At 37.9% G+C, this 23,019-nt stretch overlaps 1 protein-coding gene and 1 non-coding gene across 2 annotated transcripts in view; one reads left to right on the forward strand and one right to left on the reverse strand.

Annotated features, from left to right (window-relative positions):
- Positions 1–23,019, reverse strand: part of SLC1A1 (solute carrier family 1 member 1) — an 86,101-nt gene that overhangs the window by 11,315 nt on the left and 51,767 nt on the right. The window contains exons 3-7 of the mRNA XM_049773427.1: positions 11,521–11,613; positions 8,880–8,994; positions 7,475–7,517; positions 5,533–5,634; positions 975–1,159 (exon numbers count right to left, since the gene is read on the reverse strand). Coding sequence (XP_049629384.1) covers positions 975–1,159; positions 5,533–5,634; positions 7,475–7,517; positions 8,880–8,994; positions 11,521–11,613 — 538 coding nt within the window. The remainder of the gene's footprint in view (positions 1–974; positions 1,160–5,532; positions 5,635–7,474; positions 7,518–8,879; positions 8,995–11,520; positions 11,614–23,019) is intronic.
- On the forward strand, positions 21,918–22,047 carry LOC126030825 (small nucleolar RNA SNORA22). The gene has a single exon (XR_007503188.1). It is a non-coding gene; the product is annotated as a small nucleolar RNA SNORA22 (small nucleolar RNA).

Consider the following 23,019-nt stretch of genomic DNA (forward strand, 5'->3'; position numbering starts at 1 on the left):
TTTTTAAATAGATGATGGTGAGGTCCACCAGTATTATGTAACCAAAGTAATTGAGATCTTTATGTCACTGTCAGTGTCTAAGGTTTGGCTTAAATAATGTTGAACCAAATCAGTAAGATATTAGAAATCTCCGGGACAGAGAGCTCTTAGAACAGGTAGGCTTTTGAGCATTTGCAGGATCAAAAGGCAGAGACTCCAGTGGTGCCACTGATATGGTCACTTAATGACAGTTTTTGTTTGAGTTAGTCTCCATTTTTTTAATCTATTGTGGCTATTTTGTTTTTGTGCTACATATAAGGACTCAGGGGGCTTTACTTGCCTCTATGGTCAGGAGTGACTCCTGGTGGTATTTAAGGGACCATATGTGGTACTGAGTATGGAACCAGAGTTGGCCACATGCAAGGCAACACAATGATCCTTCTACTATTATCCTTGTTTCTCCCAGTTGTAACCATTTTAATATCACTTTCTATAGAGGGTTAATGAAGAAAATATGTTTTGATGTACATGGGAACTTATTCAAATAAATCATTTAATGATTACTTCTTCCCTGAATGTTGTTTGGGTGTCAGATGTTCTAGAAACTCAGGAAAGAACAATGGCTGATATCGAAAATTTTGTTAATGAACTAAAACCTAAATGATATGTGAAATTTGTTCATATTCCATGGATTCATATTAAGTGTTTGTCCTTTTTTTTGTTTGGGGGTCATACTCAGCAGTGGTCAGGGCTTACTCCTTGCTCTGTGCTCAGGGATTACTTTTGGCAAACTCATATGGGGCACCATATGGAAACCAGGGATCAAACTCAGCTCAGCCATCTGCTAGACCAGTGTCCAGCCCACTGTGTTATCTCTGTCATCCCAATGTTTTTAATTTTTAGAGTAAAGTAAGTTGAGAAACAAACTTCTTTATGCTAAGTTTGAGGATACAGTCATTTAGGAAAGCAGAATTACATTACTGGTGTCTACTCACCACATAATTACTTGAACAATTTTCATAGTTGCATCACTTAGTGCATTGAAGAAGTCCACTAGAATCTGTCCCTTTTCTCCCATTTTACCAATGACAAGTCCAAAGACAAGGCAAAAAACAATCAAGCCCAAAACATTTATGCCATCTGAATACATGCCGACGATTCTATATTCCTTTGTTTTGTTCTGTAATTAAAACCAAGAGAATTACATTGTTTCATGAGATAATATTGTTAAAATACACATACCCTGAAATATGGATATAATATTTGTAAACGATAAATATGAAGATACAATAGAAGAAAACAATTAGAGCCAATAGTACCTAAGAAATAAATGTAAAAAAAATCTCACACAGGGGTTAAAGTGATAGCACAAAGGGTAGGGCATTTGCCTTATATAGAGCTGACAGGAGTTTGATCCCTAGCATCTCAAATAGTCCCTTGAGCACTGTCAGGAATAATTTCTGAACACAAAGCCAGAAGTATCCCCTCAACACTGCCAGATATGGCCCAAAAAACCAAAAACAAATCCCATACAAATAACAAAAAATTTTATCCCCCATCATATGCCACTGAATTTTATTTTTATTTTACTTTTGTGTGGGTCACACCCAGTTGTGCTTAGGGTTTACTACTAGCTTTGCATCAGGGATCATCCTGATGGGGACCATATATTGTGCCAAGGACTGACACTGGGTCAGCAGTTTAATGCAAGTGCTTTACTCCATACTATCTCTTCAGTCCATGTCATTGATGTTTACATTGCTCCCCCACCCTTCTTACTCAACAGGTCAAAGTTGAATATCTCTTTTGCAAGTTTTTATTTTAAAATTACTTACATTTTTTTTTAAATAAGAATTTAGGAACAAGACATTTTTCAGGATTACTTTAACTACTACCATTAAAGTAGTAGTTAAAATACAGTTTAAATCTATACAAAATCAATCAAAATTAATAATACAGAAGATATAGAAGATATAGCTATAATTAATATAGATACATATTATATATTATATGTAGATATTTATTAATGTGAATAGTTTTTAATATCTGTTTATTTTTATAACGAAGCACAAAAACACTCTTTGTTGTTGTTTGGAGGCCATACCTGCAGTATTCAGATGATACACATGGCTGTGCTCTCAGAGGTCATTCCTGGCAGTTCTTGGGAATCATGAAATGCCCGGGATTGAACCTGGGTCAGTGCATGCAAGGCAAATGCCCTACCCACTGTGCTATCACACAGGAACATTCTTTGCTGCCTTCAAAGTTGGATGATCAGCAAGATTTCAGAGACATAAAAATTAATCAATTACCTATTATGAATTACATCTTCACTATCTCCTGGTTGAGACGATCATGAGATATCCTGAGAGATAATAATCTGAGTGGTCTAGTATGAGAGTTACTGAGATATTTGCAACCTGAAATAATATAATATGAGGGGTGCAAACTAGGCTTATAAAGATTTATGATGACAAGCCACTGGTGTACCAGTGTGTAATAGTGTACAGCTATTTCTTAATTATGATCTGATCTGATAAAAAATTTATGAAACAGAATCTGCTAACTGTATTTGACTATAGCATGAAATCTTGAAGTGCGGTTAAGAGAGACAAGAGTGACTAATGATACAAAATAATGTATAACTAACTATACAGTCAAGCAAAGGTTTCTTATAGAGATTGAGAACATAGATGACGGCTGTGAAGTTAGGAAAGACCTGATGAATAGGCAGCCAGGAATGAAAGCAAATTTCAGAAAAAAATAATCAAAGGCAAAGGCATAATACACTGGCTCTCTGTACCATACATAGAATAACTTCTACTGTCCTTTATGGCCCTCAGATGAATTTAAACCTTCTTGTTAAATACCTCCTAATAATCTCATTCTTCCCTGTTGTGGGGTAAATGTGACATCAATCTTTCACTACTGTGATACTCGAATGCACAGTAGGACCTGGTGAATGGAGAGCACCATGAAATAATTGTAGAGCCACTCTCCTCTCTCTCTCTTTCTCTCTCCCCCTCTTCTCTTCCTCGATCTCTTTATTATTTATCTCTGTCTCCCTCCCTCCTTGTCCTGTTTCTGTCTTCCTCTGTCTCTCTATCTCTTTGTTTCTCTTCTTCCTCTATCTCCTGTCTCCTTTTATCTCCTCTGTCTCTATCATTCTTTCTCTGTCTCTATCATCTCTCTCCTTTCTGTCTCTTTATCATCTATCTCTCTCTGCCTCTCTCCTGTGCCCTGTTTCTCTGTCTCTTTCTCTCTGTCTTTCTCTGTCTCCTGTCTCTCTGTCACTCTTCCTCTGTCTCTCTCTTTTCTCTCTTCTCTCTCTTTATCATCTCTCTGCCTCCCTCCTGTGCCCTGTTTCTCTGTCTCTGTCTCCTTCTATCTCCTCTGTCTCTCTCTGTCACTCTTTCTCTGTCTCTCTTTTCTCTTCTCTGTCTTTTTATCATCTATCTGTCTCTCTCCTGTGCCCTGTTTTCTGCCTCTATCTCTCTCTCTCCCTCTATCTCCTCTGTCTCCTTTTATCTTCTTTGTCTCTATCTCTCTTCTCTCCATCTCTTTATTATCTATCTCTGCCTCCCTCCTGTGCCCTCTGTCTCTGTCTTTCTCTTTTCTCTCCTCTGTCTGTCTGTCTGTCTGTCTGTCTCTCTCTCTTTTGGTTTTTTGGGTCACACCTGGAGGCACTCAGGGCTTACTCCTGGCTCTACACTCAGAAATCACTCCTGGCAGATTTGGGGAACCATATGGGATGCCAGGATTCGAACCACTGTCCTTCTGCAAGCAAGGCAAACACCCTACCTCCATGCTATCTCTCTGGCCCCTCTCCTCTGTCTCTTTAACATCTCTCTCCTGTGCCCTGTTTCTCTTTCTTTCTCTATCTATGTCTCCCTCTATCTCCTGTTTTTCTCTGTCTCTTTCTGTCTCCTTCTGTCTCTCTGTCTCTCTCTTCCACTGTGTCTCTTTCTCCCACACTCTTCTCCTCTCTCTCTAAAAAAAGAATAAAAAAAGAAAAAAATTTTAAAAAATTAAAAAAAAAGAAATAATTGTAGAGCCACAATGAAAGGCAAGAATTAGATATGTTAGCAGGCAGATCTGAATAATAATAATAATAACAACAACAACAACAACAACAACAACAAAGTAGGTATACGCAAAAGGCAGGAAATTAGGATCCAGGTTATTGAAGGTCACTCAGAGGCATTAAGGCAGAGGAAGTAAAGAGCCAAGCAATGTCTATCTGAGTTATGAAGTCTACAAAATATTTTTTCCTTAAATATAAACTTCAGTGTGAAGGCAGAGAACATTCAGGAGAAATCTACTAGAAACAGGACTACAAAGTTTCCATTGCAGGCCCACACAGACTAATTTCCAATGCTAAATTCACTAAATTTCTCAGAGCCCACTGATTTATCAGTAAATTCAAAGAAGAATCTTCCTGGAAAAAGGTATCTTGACTGAAATGAAGGTATTTATAGACAACCTCTTTTACTTGTCAGAATACTCTTTAAGTTTGCTGCAGTTATTGATTTGCTTGACTCTCGTGTTACCAGTCTTTATATGTAGTACATATAACCAAATGGTCTTCTGAAGTCTAGAAATCATTGTTATGGGACTTGCAAAATTGGAGAGGAATTCACAAAGGTGTTTTTGTGAGAACTATATACCACAAGCAAGTGGATACATTGAGTGAATGATTATCTCTTTCTAATAGACTCCACTTGACTCTTTCTTTGTCTCACATAATTGGGTAACTAGAACCCCTTTCCTCAAATTAACTATAATCTCTGAGAAAGACCATAGGACTTTCTACTTAGCCATCCAACTTTGACTATGACTCAACCATGTGCAGTTTAGCATAAACAACAGTGAGTCTGCATTCCATGCTTACATAGACTTATATGTTGAAGCCACCCCTAGGCTTGTGGTTCCATAAGGCTGCCTTGCATTTCAGAACTTCAGTCTGCATTTAAAAATAGGTTTTAGGGTACACTTGATTGATTGATTGATCTTTGGGCTACACCTGGTGGTGTTCAGGATTTATTCCTGGCTTTGTGCTCCAGGATTACTCATGGTGGGTCTCAAGGGACCATAAATGATGCATAAGGAATCCAGGATGGCCATGTGTAAGGCAAGTGCCTTATTCACTGTACTATCCTTCCAGCACTGGGAAACATTTTATATAGTAAAATCACTAAGAAAATAAAGTAAAAAAAACATGGCATAAACATACCACAATATGAGAACCTGTTTATATATACTCTGAGATCTGAAACAAGAAGCAGCACACAGCCTTACTCTACCTAGCAAGAAATATGTGCATTGATTGGCTTCAAGTTTTCACTGCTCTTTGTGAGTCTGTGAGTGACTATCAGAGCGTCGTGAGTGCCAACATGTGGGTTACAAATATATTTTAGAATAGTAAATTCACATATACAGATTCTGAGGATACTGAATATTGATGATATTTTCAATTTTTTTTTTTTTGCTAGCAAGGGACTTAGCCCTGTTAACTGAAAAAGGTTGCACAGATACAGAAGAAGAAGATCATACCTCTGAGACAGCAGTTGTCATGATGATGGTGGTAACAGTTGCTTCTGTTGTATTAATCTCTGACTCACCCGAAGGCTTCACTTCTTCACGTGTGGTTTTGTACTGTAGCATAGAGGCAAGAACAAAAAAAATTTTTAAAAAACACACAAGTATTTTAGATTGAGGTTAAAGTACAAAAATATGTTACTTTGGCCAAATAAATGCTGCTGAAAGATTCTTCCCAGGGTCAATTTTGGCTGCAGGATTTTTATTAAATAGGAGAGAGTCTCACAGAAGTAGTAAAAGAAGTAGAGTGGAATCCACTCTATGGTGCTCAAAGAACACTAGATGTGCTCATATAGTGGGGAGCTCAACTGGGGTCCAACTCTTGGTCTCAGACACACTGAGCATGTATTCCACCACTTGAGCTATCTCCTCAGCCCTAGATTCCAGCTTTCTTGAGGTGTTGGAAGCAAAAGTGAGATTAAAAAATAAACTACCATCTACCATAAATAATGTTCAAGGAGTTGAGACTATTCTCATTTTCCTAACAAGGGCCAATGTGAAAGTGTAGGTTTATCTGTAAGTCTCTTAACAGAGATTCTGTCCATCGTCATTTAAATGTATTCACTTATTATTTGGGGGATTTGCAAGTAGTGCTTAGGGATCTTGGGGACACTCCTGGCATACTTAGCTCTCTGCTGCTTGGGCCCAGCAATGAGGGCTCATAAGGGTCATGCCAGTTACTATGGGGTATCATGCAATGCTGGGAATCAAGCTCTGGATTTCTGCCTGCCAGGCATTCATTCTAGTTACTTGAGCTACTTCCCTGCTCTCCTCCTTCATTATTTTTAATCACTTTTATAACTGTGTTACCATTATCTTATTCTATTGAGGGGGGACTGGGGCTACATCTGGTGGTGCTTGGTGGTCATTGCCAGTGTTGTTTGGGGGACCATGTGTACCAGAATGAAGAGTATGTGCTTAGCCCTTTGAGTTATCTTTAGCCCTCACTACTTTAATAAACACCAAGAAATATATGGTTGTTCCCAAATCAGCTGTTCCTTTTGTGAGATTCCATGAGTGAGATTACTGTCTGAATTCCCAGGGCTTCAGCAGAGAGATTTAAGAAAGAGCCAGTATACTATAACACAAGGCATAATGTCAATCCCTCAGGTCTTTGCCAACACTAAGCACCACTGTGGACGAACTGTATAGGCTCTCCTGAACTAGGGCTGGTTCTATGCTTTGTGCAGGTTGGCAGGGAGCAATGTAGTTGCCATTTTTGTTGGTATACACAGAGGTTTCTGTTCATGTAATTTATGTAAATGAATACAGCAGTTTGTGTTAGATTCAGCTGTCTTAAAGTGCAAAGACAAATTAAAAAGAGGGGGGTTGAAGTGAAGAGACTGTTTAACTCTCCCAGAGGAGGAAAAAAAATCATGGCAGTGTTACATTCCACTGCAGAGTGTCAGTAATTGGAATGGAATGATCAAGAAAAAAACTTAATACCAGGAACACTAGCTATCTATGTAGGCTAGACACTGATTTCCCAGCAGGAGAGGAAATGGTAAAAGAAATGGAGTGCAACTTTTCCCTTGCATTGGATCCACAGACTGTCTAAGTTTCTACAACATGGTTCTTCAAAAATAGGTACTAGAGATCACATTTCAAAACACTCATTGTTTGTCAGATTCCTGACTAGCTCTTTTTTTGGGGAAAAAGAAAGCACAATGGAAATGGGAACAGATTAATTAAGCAGTAACAACATGTTTTCACCATGGCTGGAAGGACCAAGGATATGGAACAGAAAAGTCAACTGAAATCCTGGTACTCACAGGCAACTCACATTTCTTGCAACCAGTTTTGTTTGGCTAATTTCATTTTTTGGTCACACAAGAAAAATGATTAATTTGTAACATCAAAAAGGGAGTTACTTAAAGGCAAAGGTCATTATTATTACCTGCTGAAAACAGGCTTGGACAAGGTTCTCAGGGAACATATTCCTGTTGGAGACATGAAAAGCATTTATGACAAGAGTTTTAATGTGGTCTTACATTGGTGGAAATGAGTATAACATACATTTAATACTTGGTTTTCTCTTCAGATTGTCTCATCTGAATAATATTACTTAGATTAAGATTTTCCTTTCAATAGAAGCTTCAAACAAATATAGAAATATCTCCTGTTCAACTTCCACTTACCTGATTCACTGAGTAATTGCTTATACATAGGAACTCAGTTAAGAGACTCTAATATTCTGCAAATTTATATTTTAATAAATTAGGATGCATATTTCCCAAAAGTCTTGGTATTTGTTCCAATATTCTTGTGCCAAATGCCTATATTATTATACTTACTGAATTAAACATTAAATATATGAAATGGTGTGAAAAATATGTGATTTCTATAAAACTCTAAGCAAAAATTCTCGAGATATTAATCAAGGTAACAGTCTAAAATTTTTGTGGTGGTTAGGCATGACAAGATAATTGAAATACTCATCAAATCAAAACCAAAAAACAAAAGAACCAAACTGGAAAAAATTTTGTAGTTTTCTTTGCCATTTCTAAGACTTTTATTGCACAGCACAGCTTCATGGAATCTGAATCCAGAATTTTGAAGTAATAAGGACAGCAATGCAACAGAAAAGATGTAAGTCATGACGTGCTTAAATAATAGATCTGGACCCCACAAAAATAGGCAGTTAAATGCATTTTAGTCTCAATTAAAGTAAAATATGTAATGTTTGTCTATATCTTTGTTGTTGTTGTTGTTGTTTTATAGGTACTGTATTCACTGGTACTCAGTGAGGCACAGATTGTTGGGGGTCAAAATCAGGGACCTGCACATGCTAAGTACATACTCTACTTCTTGTGCTACTTCCCCGACCTCCATCTATATTGTTGTAAATGATATCCTAAAATTGCTAATTTTTTTTTTTTGGTTTTTGGGCCACACCCGGTGGTGCTCAGGGGTTACTCCTGGCTGTCTGCTCAGAAATAGCTCCTGGCAGGCACGGGGGACCATATGGGACACCGGGATTCGAACCAACCACCTTAGGTCCTGGATCAGCTGATTGCAAGGCAAACGCCGCTGTGCTATCTCTCCAGGCCCTAAAATTACTAATTTTTCAAATAACAAGGATTTCCATCTCAAATTCCTTCAGAAGCCTGCTCTCCCTCCCCCTTCTCTCTTGAAACAATGAACTCACAAGGACAGACTATGGGACAAAAAGGAAGTGTGCATAATTCAAACAGTATTAAAACTTTAAGATGGCACTATCAGAACATTAAACTAAAGTTAAATATCTGTGTGACCACACCATTCACAATCCTATGAAGCCTCATGGCTGTCAGGACACTTACCTGATGAGGTCTAACATGGCATCCACTGTACTGACTTCAGGGCTGCTGCCTGTCCTGTCAATGTCAGACACTTTCTGGGAGACACCAGGCTTGATGCTCACCACCAGGATAATACCTGTGGTCAAGGATACACCCAGTGAATGAAAACTTCTGGGACACTTGGCACCCACGGGGCCTCCCCCTTGATTTCTAGATATAGTAGTATAGTAATACCAGGCAGTATTGGGATGAAATTCAGCCAAAATGCCAAACATCTGCAAGGAACTTAAAGAGGGCCCTAATTACTTTTATATTTAATTAAATGATTAAACAGAAGAAAGGATGTTATTTTAAAAAAGTGACAGTGCTGCATACCAAAATTGCTTCGGGAAATATCTACTAATGAGACTCTTTTTTTTTTTCTAGTTTATGTGATCCGTATAAAACACATGTAGGGAAACATCCCAGTAAGAATTTTCCAATCTAGGATACTCACTTAATATCTTCCTGTAACCTTTTCTTTGTTGGGTTTTTTTTTTTTTTTTTTTTTTGGTTTTGGTTTTGGGGCCATACCCGAGACTCTCAGGGTGTACTACTTGGCTCTGCGCTCAAAAATCGCTTTTGGCTCGGGGAATTAAACCTGCATTCATCCTGGGTCAGTCGCGTGCAAGGCAAATGCCCTACCACTTTGCTACCACTCCGGCCGCACTTCCTGTAACTTTTATCAAGATATTCTGGTTATTTTGCCTGAGAGTCATGGTATTGCAATTCATCTTCCTTTAGTATTACTGGCATTCATTCAAACAGTGGAAAAATGGTTGTGAAATCTGAAAAGGGGCTAGGAAAAGTGTAGTTCTGTATGACTCTGAGACTGGATGAGACAAAGAATTACGTGAACTGTTTTTCTTCCCATAAGGAAGAATAGTTGGAAGAAGAGCCAACTGTTTTTTTTCCTTTTTTCTTTTATTTTTTTTTTGTTTGTTTGTTTTTTGTTTTTTTGGGTCACACCCAGTTCCGCTCAAGGGTTCCTCCTGGCTCTATGCTCAGAAATCGCTCTTGGCGTGCTCCGGGGACCATATGGGATGCCAGGATTCGAACCACTGTCCTACATGAAAGGCAAGTGCCTTGCCTCCATGCTATCTCTCCAGCCCCATGAGCTAACTGTTTCAAACTGGAATTTGAAAGTGTTATTTTGGTCTCCAGAGGTGATGGGCACCTCTTAGCAGAGGCAGGAGACTGTGGCACCAGAGTGTGTGACTGGAGGAGAGTTCAGGAGAAAAAAGTCCCTGTGCCTTTTATCACCTCTCCTATGGGGAAATGGCTTTCAGTGGGCTAGGGCTTCAAGAATGCCAATGGATCCACTTTGTTAGAGGACACTGGGCAGTAGAAGGGCCATGGGGGAGGGGAGAGGGAGATCATTCCATACTTCCAACTCAGGATATTTAGTTTTCTCTCTATTATTTTTACTTCATATTTGCTTCCATCAGGAACTTTATGACTAGCTGTAGCTTTGACATAAGACAAGGCTCTTCTAGATCCTCTGGTCTAATACCTTACTGCATCTCCCCTACTTATTTATTATTTTTTTGGTTTTATATTTTGGCCACACCAGGATAGTGCTCAAGATTTACTTGTGGCTCTGCTCTCTTAGTGGGTTTTGTGGGGAACTTGGGGTGCTAGGGATCAAACTCAGGCAGGCTGTGTGCAAGGCAAGCACCCTACTCACTGTACTATTGCTCCAGCCCCTAAAAGTTCATTTAAAAGGAGAATTATCTGGATTAATCTGCTGCAACATTGTAGTTTCTTTCTTCTTTCTTTTTTCCTTCCTTTCTTCCTTTCTTTCTTCCTTCCTCCCTCCCTCCCTCTTCTTTCTCTTCTTTCTTTCTTTCTTTTCTTTTCTTTCTTTCTTCTCTTTCTTTCTTTCTTTCTTTCTTTCTCTCTTTCTTTCTTTCTTCTTTCTTTCTTCTTCTTTCTTTCTTCTTTCTTTCTTTCTTTCTCTCTTTCTCTCTCTCTCTCTCTCTCTCTCTCTCTCTCTCTCTCTCTCTCTCCCTCCCTCCCTCCCTCCCTCCCTCCCTCCCTCCCTCCCTCCAATTGGGGTTTGTCCTGTGTTGGCTATATGCAAGGCAAATGCCTTACCACTGTGCTATTGCTCCAGCCCTTGTAGTTCATTTCTTTAGTTCTTCCCACTCTTGGGCTATATTCACCATTTGGAATTTTCTCTCTCTTTTAAGTGGAATTTACATTTCGTTAGAAGAGTCTGGTATCTGTTATTTCTCACTACTATGTGAAATGTGAAGAGCACAAAAATACTTTTGTTCTGGAAATATTTTATAATGATCATAACTATACTATAATAGCCTAGTTATCTATTTTAAATATCATATAAAAGTTGACTTCATTTTCTTCTACCTGATGATTCTTATAAGGCATAGAACTGTCACCTTTTTTCTGTCTTCGACTTTGAACATTAATAAGCTGTACCAAGACTAAAACTCAGTATTAAATTTCCAAAAAAGACTAATTGTACATTTCAGGATCACAAATATCATGATATTTTGACAGTGCTGATATCTGATTAAAACTTTTGTGTATGTAACAAAGTCTATTTCTAAAGGAAACGACACATTAAATAGGTAAAGAAGGAATCAAGAATAATTCTTACCTAGAATTACAGCAATGATTGTGGTACAGAAATAATACAGGACAGCACGTAGACCAATTTTCCCAGAGACATTGGAATCCAGTGCAGAAACACCTGAAAGATGTCAAATCACATCAGATTAGAAAAGGTCCATTCCTAGGAGTGGTAGTCAGCCAACGTAAGGTGTGAGATCAAGTACAAAGGCGCATGCCTTGTATCTACTCAGCTGATACCAGGTAGTTTGTTTGAATAAGATGCAATAGACAAAAGCAGTACTTCAAAATTCTAAATATCAACTTGAGAGATGGAAGACGAGTGGAGATCAGTTCTCTCCTGGCTGAATCCCCACTACCTCAAACTGTAGCAGGCACTTCTTGAGGACTGTCAAATCACCAACAGCTCTCCTTTCTCCAGTTTTCTCTGAGAATTTTATCAAGACTTCAACATTCAATGCCTTATTCATATGTAATTCATTATCCAAGAGAAGTTCATCTTGAAGGATTGAGACTTTTCTTTCATAATGTAATCAAAATACTATTATTGTTGATTGCCACCCTTTCTGCCTTTTCTGTCTGGAAGCTCAGAGTCAACTACAAAGATAGCATTCAGTGTGGTTATAAATGTAAAAATGTTCATTTAAATTATATTAATAAGAGAAACATATGAAAATAATGGCAATAGCACTGTCTCATGAGCCACATTTAATATCCTGCTAAAATTTCTCTCATATTTTCTTTGATTTTTTATAAGCATGGTTGATATTACTTATAGAATTTAATCTTTAATTTTATATTATAAACATTTTTGAAAATACTATTTCAGGTTCACACTAAGGATAATTTAAAATGCCACATAATCTGTTAGGTGACTATGCCGTAGCAAATTTAGTCATCCATCCACTTATTGCTATATCTTTAGTCTTGGGGACCAAATTCAGTAATAAATCACAATAATCTTATTATCCATTCTGAATAATGTATTTCCTTCTTCTTTTTCATGATTTTCAAATTGCTTCTACATTAAGAACCTTCATGAGTAGAATTCTGTTTGTGAGGCATAGGTAATGCAAGAAACTTATGTCCACACTGTTCCACCTAATTTAAAATAAACTTTTCTTCCAGTAAAATGCACAGATATTATCTGGTATTGAAAAGGCTGACCAGAATGCCAAGGATAACTGTAGTGATGGAAAGGGCATATTTTTCCTTTCATGGTATCATTCACCTCCACCATAGCTATTCAAATAAATGGAGTTAAAAGATGCAGCTCTCTAACTTCTATGGAAGACACAGAGCAAGTTAAAAAGCAACCAAACCATCCTTCAGCAAACTACAATTTGGAGTTTTCAGATAGCACATTTTGGAAGCAAATGTATACTGTAGGGAAAAAAGACCTGATGTCAGCATGCATGAGCTATATGCATGATAACTATAAAACTTGAAGGATGAAATATAAAGAAAGGTGAAGAGATTGTCATAAGACAACCCCAAAGAAAAGTTTGTAAACATATGTTATTAACATGTGCTAGTAGTTTTTTTTTCACATTCTCTTCTCACTGTCTGAAAGCCTTATCCATTTTTGTTTGTTTGTTTTTGGGGAGCACACCTGGCAGTGCTCAGGAGTTACTCCTGGCTCTGCACTCAGAAATTGCTCCTGGCAGGCTCAGGGGACAATAGGGGATGCCAGGAATCAAACTCATGTCTGTCCCAGGTCAGCAGTGTGCAAGGCAAACACCCTACCACTGTGTTATCGTTCCAGCCTCCCTATTCATTTTTAAAGCAGTAAATTATGCTCCTCACATATAGTAGCACATATTTTGTGCACAGGGAAAATCTCTAAGATAGCTAGCATAATGATGGCAATAGAACAAGACATTTTCACTCTAAAACATCATTCCACTGGCTGATGATGAATTCCTGTAAAAGTTAATATTTTGAGAAATGGAGTTTATGCCTAAATCTTTAGCAGTAACCCCCCTCACCCACCAATCTACAGGATAAGACCATGCAATTAATTATTAGATCGTGGGCATAATGCAGACATCACACGCTAGGGAAGATAGATTCAATTGAAGATAGATTCAATTCTTTTTCTTCGGGAAAAAGTACAGTTTGGTGTTCTGACTTTATCCCCATCCCCCAGCAGTGAGAACAATTTTGCAGGAAACAACAGCAAAGAACCCAACAGACATTGAAGGCCACAAATTTCAAAAGAATTATCTCATACTATAGGACCCAAAGAAAAGTCTCAAAAAATAAAGAGAGCAAATAATGAAATATGTGTTTGTCAGATAATTTTAAAATGTTCTTTTTCCAGTTTCGATCTCCGCATATTGATTTTTATAAAGACTACTGCTAAACATTATAAGAATAAAGTTGGGTTAAAAATAAACAACATCTCCAATGTATCAGAACACTATGTGATTTGTAGATGAAGCTGTAACCCGGTCCTAATAACCAATTATATATTTTCAGATATGTATTGTTTCTTCATAAGATGTTCAATTTATACTGCTCCCAGTCTTTAGGGGCCAACAAGTGACAGGTTCACAGAGAGGCTGCAGTATAGTTCTTGTGTATCTGTTCTGTGGCCTCTCAGGATATTTTTCCAGCAGTGAAACAAATTAAATCTATTTGGATAATTGTTTACAGCATATGCTAATATGTCTTAATTTGTCTTAATGATTTGGTTATGGGTGGGTGCCTCTGCTTCTATTCCAGTACCCAGTGGGCAATAAAAAGCTTCCTAGTAATAATATTCTTGGTGGAAAGATCTTCCTCAAACACATTCTTAAAGCAGTCATATTTTGTTTTCTATTTCTTAAAGCATCTTCAATTCTATGATTCTGAATAGACTAGAAATTGATGCTGTTCAACAAATCATTACTACAGTTTCTCCTCCTTTTCACGGCTCTTATTGGGAGCTGAAATCGCACCAAAGTCAATACACTTTGATAAGTAGGGGGGAGGGAAGGGGGAGAGAGGGAAGGAAGGGGAGAGAGAGAGAGAGAGAGAGAGAGAGAGAGAGAGAGAGAGAGAGAGAGAGAGAGAGAGAGAGAGAGAGAGAGAGAGAAAATATGCAGGAGAAGCCTAATCTTTGGAAACATCAATAATAGGAAAATGACTAGATATAAATGAACAGGAATGTAATCTACCTACATGAGTGGTCTAAAACAGTTCACCTTCCAGTAATAATGACAACCATCATAAAATTATGATACAGTGTGCAACAAGCAATAAACTGCATGTGAAATGCATCAACTACTTTAATTCTCACTATAACATCATTATTCCCTTTTTACAGAGGAAAAAGCTGTGGAGTTGGGATCCAAAAGCAAGTTTGATCCCAAATCCATAATCTCTTTTGTGAGAGGGCCTGAAGGGGATACACTCAAGAGTACTCAGGGCTTACTTCTGGCTTTGTGCTCAGGGTGATGTACATTTTATGACAGAAACTCAATCATGAACAATTCTGTAACCACAGTACTTAAAGTTTTCAACTATTTAAAAAAAAACGAGTACAGATGTAATAGTACAGATGTTCCTAACTCAAAATGCTTTTCACACTTAAACAAATCTCTGTGTGAACATATTTTACATCTTCATGTTTCCCAACCTTCACACTATTGTATTCACTGCCCTTGTTCCTTAATACTTTTAAACAATTTTTTCATTGTGGCCACTCCCATAAAATTTCAATGCCTTAGGAAAATGTAAATCAATTATACTAAGTGTGCTTTTTACATAAAAAAGAATTAAACTTCAAGGCTGGCTAGAGAACTCAAAAGATTAGAGTTCCTGCTTAGTAAGTGCAAGACCCATGTTTGGTCTGTGACACCAGCTGGCTCCCATGTACTATGGTGCAAAGTTTTGGTGTTTCTTGATCATTGCCAGGTGGCCCTCATAGCTTCCAGCACCATCAGGCCTAAGTACCTACCCACTAGGCTTAATATTTCTGGGTCAAGAGGTTTTCTAGCTACTTTTGAACACTATTCGGGAAGTCACCTCCAAAACCAGCATATTGAGAATGCGTGGTGTATCCCACTAGCTGATGTACAAATGACAGCTCATTCACACATCACTAGAAGATAGCCCTGCTCTATGCATGGAACTGTGCCAAACTGTGGTCAAACATTTATCCGATCACTTACTCAGGGAGGTCCTCATATCTCAGCCTCAAAGAGATGAAATTGCTCTATGCCTCACTGCCATAGCTGCCCAGAGTCCCTGCTTATAGGCTTGCCACATATCTGATGATTTTTCTAAGACTGGCTCTCTTTCAGCTTGACTCCCAGACTCAGGTTTTCTGAGAACTGACACCTATCTCTGCCTTCTGGGAGTTGACAAAGGAGACGAGTCTGTGTGCTAATATGTTACAAAGTATTTGTGACAGGGTCTGCATAGAAATAAAAGATTAAAAATGTTTATAGCAATTGGAAAATATTTTATGTCTATTGAATGTAATAATAACAGGTTTAGAAATTTGTTTTTATTTTAGGTTAGCCTAGTACTTAGTTTTTACTAGTTAGCAAGGAACACTGATCTGTGACAGATTTAAAGTATATAAAAGTGGACCTTTCCCATTCACTTAAAAAGCTGGCAGCTAGGCTGGAGAGCTAGGACAAGGATGAAAGCATATGCAAGGCAAGTGGCCAAATCTGGTTTATCCCCAGCATCACATACAGTCCCTTTAGCATGGCAGGAGTGATCTCTGAACACAAAACCCAGAGTAAGCTCTGATCACTGCTGGATATGGCCCCCAAACTAAACTAAATTAAACAACAACAGAAACAACAAAATGAAGGCACAGGCCTTGCAAGTATCTGACTCACTTAGTTTCAATCCTCAAACCTCACGCTTCCCTGAGCATAGCGGGGTGTAGCCCTGGAGGCTACCGGCACCACACTGCCTAAATAATGCACTTCAACTTTTGGCCCTACCATTCACTGCCTGATCCTGTTTGCCTTAGTTTCTGGGAGTGGTCCAGGTCCCTAAGTGCCATTGGAGAGGCACCAAATACCAACAATCCAAAATTGGATGCTTCACAAAGCACCGGAGCAGAAGGCAGGTACAACAGGCTTCTAGAGAGGGAATCTACAGCAGGATGCATGACCTGCAGTAACTCACAGCTGGTACTATCTGAACTAGGCAAGGAAGCTGAGCAGGATTCTGACAAAGATTTTCTGCTTGACCACACTTTAGTCAGGAACTTGAGCCTTGTTCTAGGTCCATCTGTGCACTTATTTGCAAAACTCAGTAAGAACCCAGAGAAGTCAGTTTAACCAGAATCCCCACCCCTTGCTATGTGATAACTTTTTTTGTCAAATAAATTAATTTGATTTAAGGAAGTACTATATAGTCTTTATAATAGCATTCAAAGCTGGTGTTATTAACACCATGTTACAGAAGCAGCATGCCACATAAGTAATAAGCTTATCCTTCAATTAGGCATGAAGAAAAGGCTATAATGCAGGCCTTCTGATTTCTATTCCAGAATTCTACATAGAAGTTTGGGTAGGATCGTCATTTTGATTATGTTGAGTCTACCTACCATGAGCATACCCATTTCCTTAGATCCTCTTAAATTTCATTCTGAAGTGTTTTAAAATTTTCCTGGTATAAATCCTTCACTTCCCTTGTAAGGTTGATTCCTAGGTACTTGATATTTTTTGAAACTATTTTAAATGGAATTGTATTTTTAATCTCTGTCTCCTCAGCTTCGTTATTTGTATAGAGAAATGCTACTGTCTTTTGTGTATTGACTTTGTAACCAGCCACTTTGCTGTAATGGTTAATTGTTTCTAGGAGTTTTACTGTGGACTCTTTAGGGTTTTCCATGTATATCAACATATCATCTGGTGCCGCCTCTAAAGACCTCACAGACACAACAGGGGGAGGGGCGAAGGCAAAGGGAGGTCTCCCACCTGGTGCCACCTCTAAAGACCTCACAGACGCAACCTCTATTCTAGAATTCTATCCAAGGTTACTCCCCAAATGTTCCCAATATGCCTTACTTATCTGGTTCCAGCTCCTCTGCATTTGACAATCTTTTTAACCACAGAGAAGAATATTGCTTTATAGTATATTCATCCTGTGTAGAACTTATTGGATGTTCTTGTTTAGAATAAGTAACAGGAAAAAATATCACCATTTAATTATATTACATTTAACAAGATGTTGCATGTTTTCATCCTGCTCTTAGTATTTAGACATTATTCTCCTAGGTCATTATTCCAATGTTCCCCTTGTTCATAGTTTGTAGGTTTCTGTTTTTAAATTTTAAAAAATTGCAACCATTGTGATATACAAAGTTCTTCATGGTTGAATTTCAGATTAATAGTGAATCAGGGCCAGTCCCATACCAGTGTTGACCTCCCTCCATCAATGACCCCAGAGTGCATCTTCTACCACCACACTATGCCCCCTGGCCTGCCAGTGTAACAGGCCCATTTAAATTTTGATCATTTAAGTTTAGGTCTCTTAATTCTATTGTTGTTGACTTTAGCTTAGATATTTAGTTTGGTCCTTTTGTTCCTCCACCAATGAAACTGAGATCACTTGGCTCCTGCTCCCCATCCTTTCTTTTTGCCTTTCTTCTTAATTTTATAGAAAAATACAAAAATATGAGATAAACAAAGTAAATCATATTCTAGGTTCTATGAAAAAGGTGGGAGCCCTATTAAGTGGCAAAAAAGAAAAAGAGAAGAGAAAATAAAATAAAAGGTATGTGTATGTATGGCAGGGTTTTTTGGTTTGTTTTTTGTTTTCATTTTTGTTTGCATAGGTGCAGCAAAAGTTAGGAAAAATAGAAAGGAAAATCATTTGGCCTAAAAACAGGGAGACCCTACCCATGAAGCATTCTGCCATAAGATCAACTATAGGATCCAGGCATACTAAGTTGTCTAACCATAATGTCTTTCTTCATAGTCTGAGGAAAAGTTCTTCTCATTCACAGTTGTCGCAGTCAGGTTTCTGTAATTAGAGACTGGGTTTTCTGCACAGATCCTATGACAAAGTCAGGATGTCACAGAACATCTTCTGGTTTCATCTTATTGTAGGGTGGCAATGCAGGGAACCCTGTCCTAAAAGCAAGTTGTTGCTGTTTTCAAGTCACCAGGGTATCATATGAACCCAGTCTGGAGCAAGTCAGTGCCAGGGCAGCATTAAGTTCTTCCATGGTAGAAGTTCAATTCCTGGTGCTGGTGCAAAAAGCTGTTTTCATAGATGGGATCCAAGGTACAGGGGTGAATGGTTGATGTCTGATTGACTGAAGCCTAAATCAAGTCTCTATGACAAATGTTCATGGTGAAAGGACCCACTGCAATATAAAATTGATGAATTCTTATCTGTATTAGATAAGAACTTTCTATATGTAATATTTCCCCATTTTAATGTGTCTATGCAAAAAGGAACAATGTCACAATGATACTACTGGTGCATATGGGGGTAAAAATAACAAGACAAACAATCCTATAACCTGGTTCTAACACCCAAGAAAACCCAAGAGAAACTTATCTACTAGAATTTCCTACTAAACAGATCCTGAAAAGGGATGGGGAAAACTACCTCTACATAAGGAAATACACAATAATAATTGTACCTATTAAGGAAATGTATCTGAAGAAATATGTGAAGGAAATATACTATTTCAAAAGACTAAAAGGGATAAGTATTTTTCTTCGTATATTTCTTTAGGTGTTGGGGACTGACTTGTTTGAGGCCATTTTGCTATTCTTTCTGCCATAATCCAGCCTTTCACCTAAAGGCTACATGCAGTCTTGCTGTAAGTTCTTGGGCCAAAGAGAAAGGAAAATGCAGCTGCAAAGTATAATTAATCTTTTAGCCCGGAGGAGAGCAACACAGCCCAGTACCATTCCCAGAAAAGAGGCCTTACTCCCTTAACCATATCCCTGAGTTTACAAGACATTCATTATTGTGTATATGCTACATTGTCTGTTCAAGATCACTGAGGCAAGCACATCTTGCACCACCTCCTGATAGTCAAGCAATTAGGAATGCAGCTAGAAGGTCACAAGATGTTTCCATGGATACTGCAAGAAGTATTGCCCACTTGCCTTATTTGGAATAATGAAGTAATTTTCATGCCAAAAGTGTGATTGACATCACCCTTGTACTGCCCCCTTCTCCTTCTCTATATAAGAAGGAGCTGTAGCCAAATAAAGTTGCCCTTGAGCAGTGAGACATTGCCTTGGGTCTTTATTATTAACCTCTCTCAGATTTTTTACAGTGTGGTTGTGCTTCTACCCAGCAAAATAGGAGTGCGGTTGTCTGAGAAGTCTTCCCAGCTAATTCCTGCTGGCCGGGCCCCCCTGGGGGGCTTCAGGACCCCGCATTTTGGCGCCCAACGTGGGGCTCGAAGACCACCGCCACACTCCGAACGACTACGGGTCGGCGAGTCCGGAGCTGTTTCGTAAATCGCAGGATATACCTCATCAGGGTAGGCGTTGAAACGAGTTAGCCTTAATCAAATATTTAAACTGCAGTTTTTTCAGTCGTTCCGATCACCGCCCCTGATTGGCTTTTGGGGCTTCACCCATAGGATACGCTACCATGGGTGTTTCATTGAGTACTGAACTTAAATTCATTATTGATATTCAGTCTGAGTTGAAAGCCAGACATGTAGAGGTTACCAAAAAGAATATTTGTAATTTTCTTATGTTTATTCATAATGTATGTCATTGGTTTATTATTACCTGTCCAGAAATTGTTGCGTCCACTTGGGACAAAGTAGGACATGAAATGAGTGATTATTTTGTAAATAATAATGATTCACAGAAGGAAAAAATTATGTTCCAATATTGGAGCCTGTTAAGAGATATCATTGTAACTAAAAATGCCGGAACCGCCAAAGACATCATCCATGCCGTTGAATCTCATGTACAACAAGTCTCCCGTGAGTGTTCCAGGACTCCCTCTCGTTCTAATTCTGTCTCTCATCTCCCTTCTCCCTCTAAGAATACTTCCCCTTGTCCTCCCTCCACCACTGATTCTTCTACCTTTGTCTCCAAAGTAACTAATGCTCTTAAAGATCTCTCTAATGCTTCTCATTTATATCCCTCCCTTACTTCTGTCCATGCTTCTGCTCTATGCACCCAGACCCCTACAGAAGAGGCCGCTGCACCCTCTGTGCAAAATCCTAAACAGCCCTTCACTTCCCTAGCCTCAGCTCCGTCCCTGTTCCACCAAAACCTTTACTCCCCTCACCACCCTCCCCTCCTTAGCCAGCAATTGCAACAATACAAAGCCTTTAATTGGAAAAGCCTCAAAGAGCCATTTCAAGCCGTAACCTCCTATGGCCCCCAAGCCCCTTACACGCTCTCCTGCTTAGAATCTAAAAGCTGAACTCTTTGTCTCTTGGGAAGTTAACTTTTTTTCCGCTGCAAAGCCCCTGCAAATAGGCAGGAATCCTAATCTCTAAGCTCTTATAGCTGGCCTCGCCTCTTTTCATACCTTAAAGGTACAGCACACACTTTCCAGGTCCCAGCTTGCCAACATGGCTCTTGCTGCCCTCTGTGCCTGGAAGTCGCTCCCCAAAGCCAGCATTCCAGCAGCTCCCCCAGTATAATTACAAAGTATCATCTGCTAAGCCATAAAACCTTGCGATATCTACACTTTGCTGTTAAAACTTCTGAGCCTAATGTACCCTTTACTTTGCTCAAACCAATCCTCAGCCTCCTTCAGCCTCTTTCCTGCCAGCCTTGGAAAACAGCCAGCTCAAACCCTGCCACTCCCACTTTAAGCCTTCCAATTCACCTTGAAATACCCAATCTTTGTTATTCAAAAGAAATCTGAAAAGTAGCATCTCTTGCATATTCTCAAATCAATTAATAAAACCATGATCCCCATAGTGCTTTTGCAACCCAAATTCCCCTCTTCGGTTGCCATTCCCTCTAATTCCAATAAATTAGTAATTAATCTTAAAAGATTGTTTTTTTTTTCTCTATATCATTACACCCTGCTGACTGTAAATAATTTGCCTCTAGCCTTCCTGCTGTTAACTGTGCTGGCCCCTCCCCGACCGAGTTATCAGTGAAAAACTCTGCTTCACCTTGTCAGCCCTACACTTCGTCACATATGTGTTATTAGGTTTAGTGCATTAAGTAGTGTAAAGTAATTATTAAAACATTAAAAAGCAACAGAAAGATAAGGGCAATAAACTTTTTTTTTTTTTCATGCCTCTCAGAAAATTTTAGAGCAAGGTCATAATTCTGTCACTTTACAGATAACAAAATATTGGTAAAAGAAAAACTTCTTTGTGTTTTAAAATCCAAACGAACACAAAAGTGTTAAATTTAAATCTTATATTTCTATTAAAAGTTTTATTTTAATTTTTAAAGTATTTACAAAATTATGTGAAAAATAATGTAGTTAGCCTTTTTAAACAATATAGTTAATTTAATGCACAGTGAACACCTAGGTGTGCTTTATAGTACCCTTAGTTTTAACTTTGTGCTACAGCAATGGTTGTTCTTTATTTCTGCATTGAAAGAACTATTATTTTAAGTGCATTCAAAATATCAGCACATTATACAAATCTGTATATTTGTGTCGCAGTAAAAAAATAATATAAATGAAAAATATATTATATATAATTTTATAAGAATATATAAAAATAACTAAACTTTATAAGCAAATTAACTAGTATTAAATATAATTTTAGTCTTAAGTTCTAAGTGTGTAAATGTATCAGATGTCTTTAACTATATTTTATAATAATCTACGCATTTAGTTAATTTAGTATATAATATTTTTTACAAATTATTCACATAAAGTCTTCATAGTAAAAACAGTTGTTTGTTTTTTAAAATCAGTTTTTATACCTTTAATAATCATAGTTCATGCTATTGTGTTTAATCATAAAAATTTTAACACTTTATTGCAGCTGTCTTACTGTTCTACTGCAAAACCAATTTAAAAAAAACCTATTCATTTACAGCAAATGATTTCATACTTCAGAGTGAAGACTCCTTCTACAGTGCTCATTAACCATTTTACTTAATGTTTTAAACTTCAAATTAAAATTGTTTTAAAAATGTTTTGTGTTAAATCTAAACCTTAAAATTTATTTTCAGCAAAGTTCCACTCCATCTACATTAAGTACTTCTCAAAACTAAAAAAGTTTTTCTACAAAAATTTTTTTTCTTCTCACAAACATGCTAGCTAAATATTTAAAAGCGCTTGTCAATTTTTTTATAAATAAGTCTTAAATCAATCCTTTTGTCTGTTTATGTGTCTGTTGTAATGAATGAAAGTAGCCACAAGTGTAAAATGTTGTGTTTAGTGTTGTTTTGTTTTGTCTGTTTATTTGTTATCTCTACATTTTATAATAATACAATTTTTAAAGCCTTATCCATTTTTCAAATTTCAATTAATTTTTTCAACCTAGTTCAGTCTGGTCAGTTCACAAACTGGCATCTTGAAACTAAAAATCATGTGTTAAAAATTATGTATTAAGCTAGCTTTGTCCTTCTAAAAACATAGCGGAAAGTGTGAAAAATGG

Source organism: Suncus etruscus, chromosome 1 (genome assembly GCF_024139225.1).
Source record: "Suncus etruscus isolate mSunEtr1 chromosome 1, mSunEtr1.pri.cur, whole genome shotgun sequence".
Taxonomy (NCBI): Eukaryota; Metazoa; Chordata; class Mammalia; order Eulipotyphla; family Soricidae; genus Suncus; species Suncus etruscus.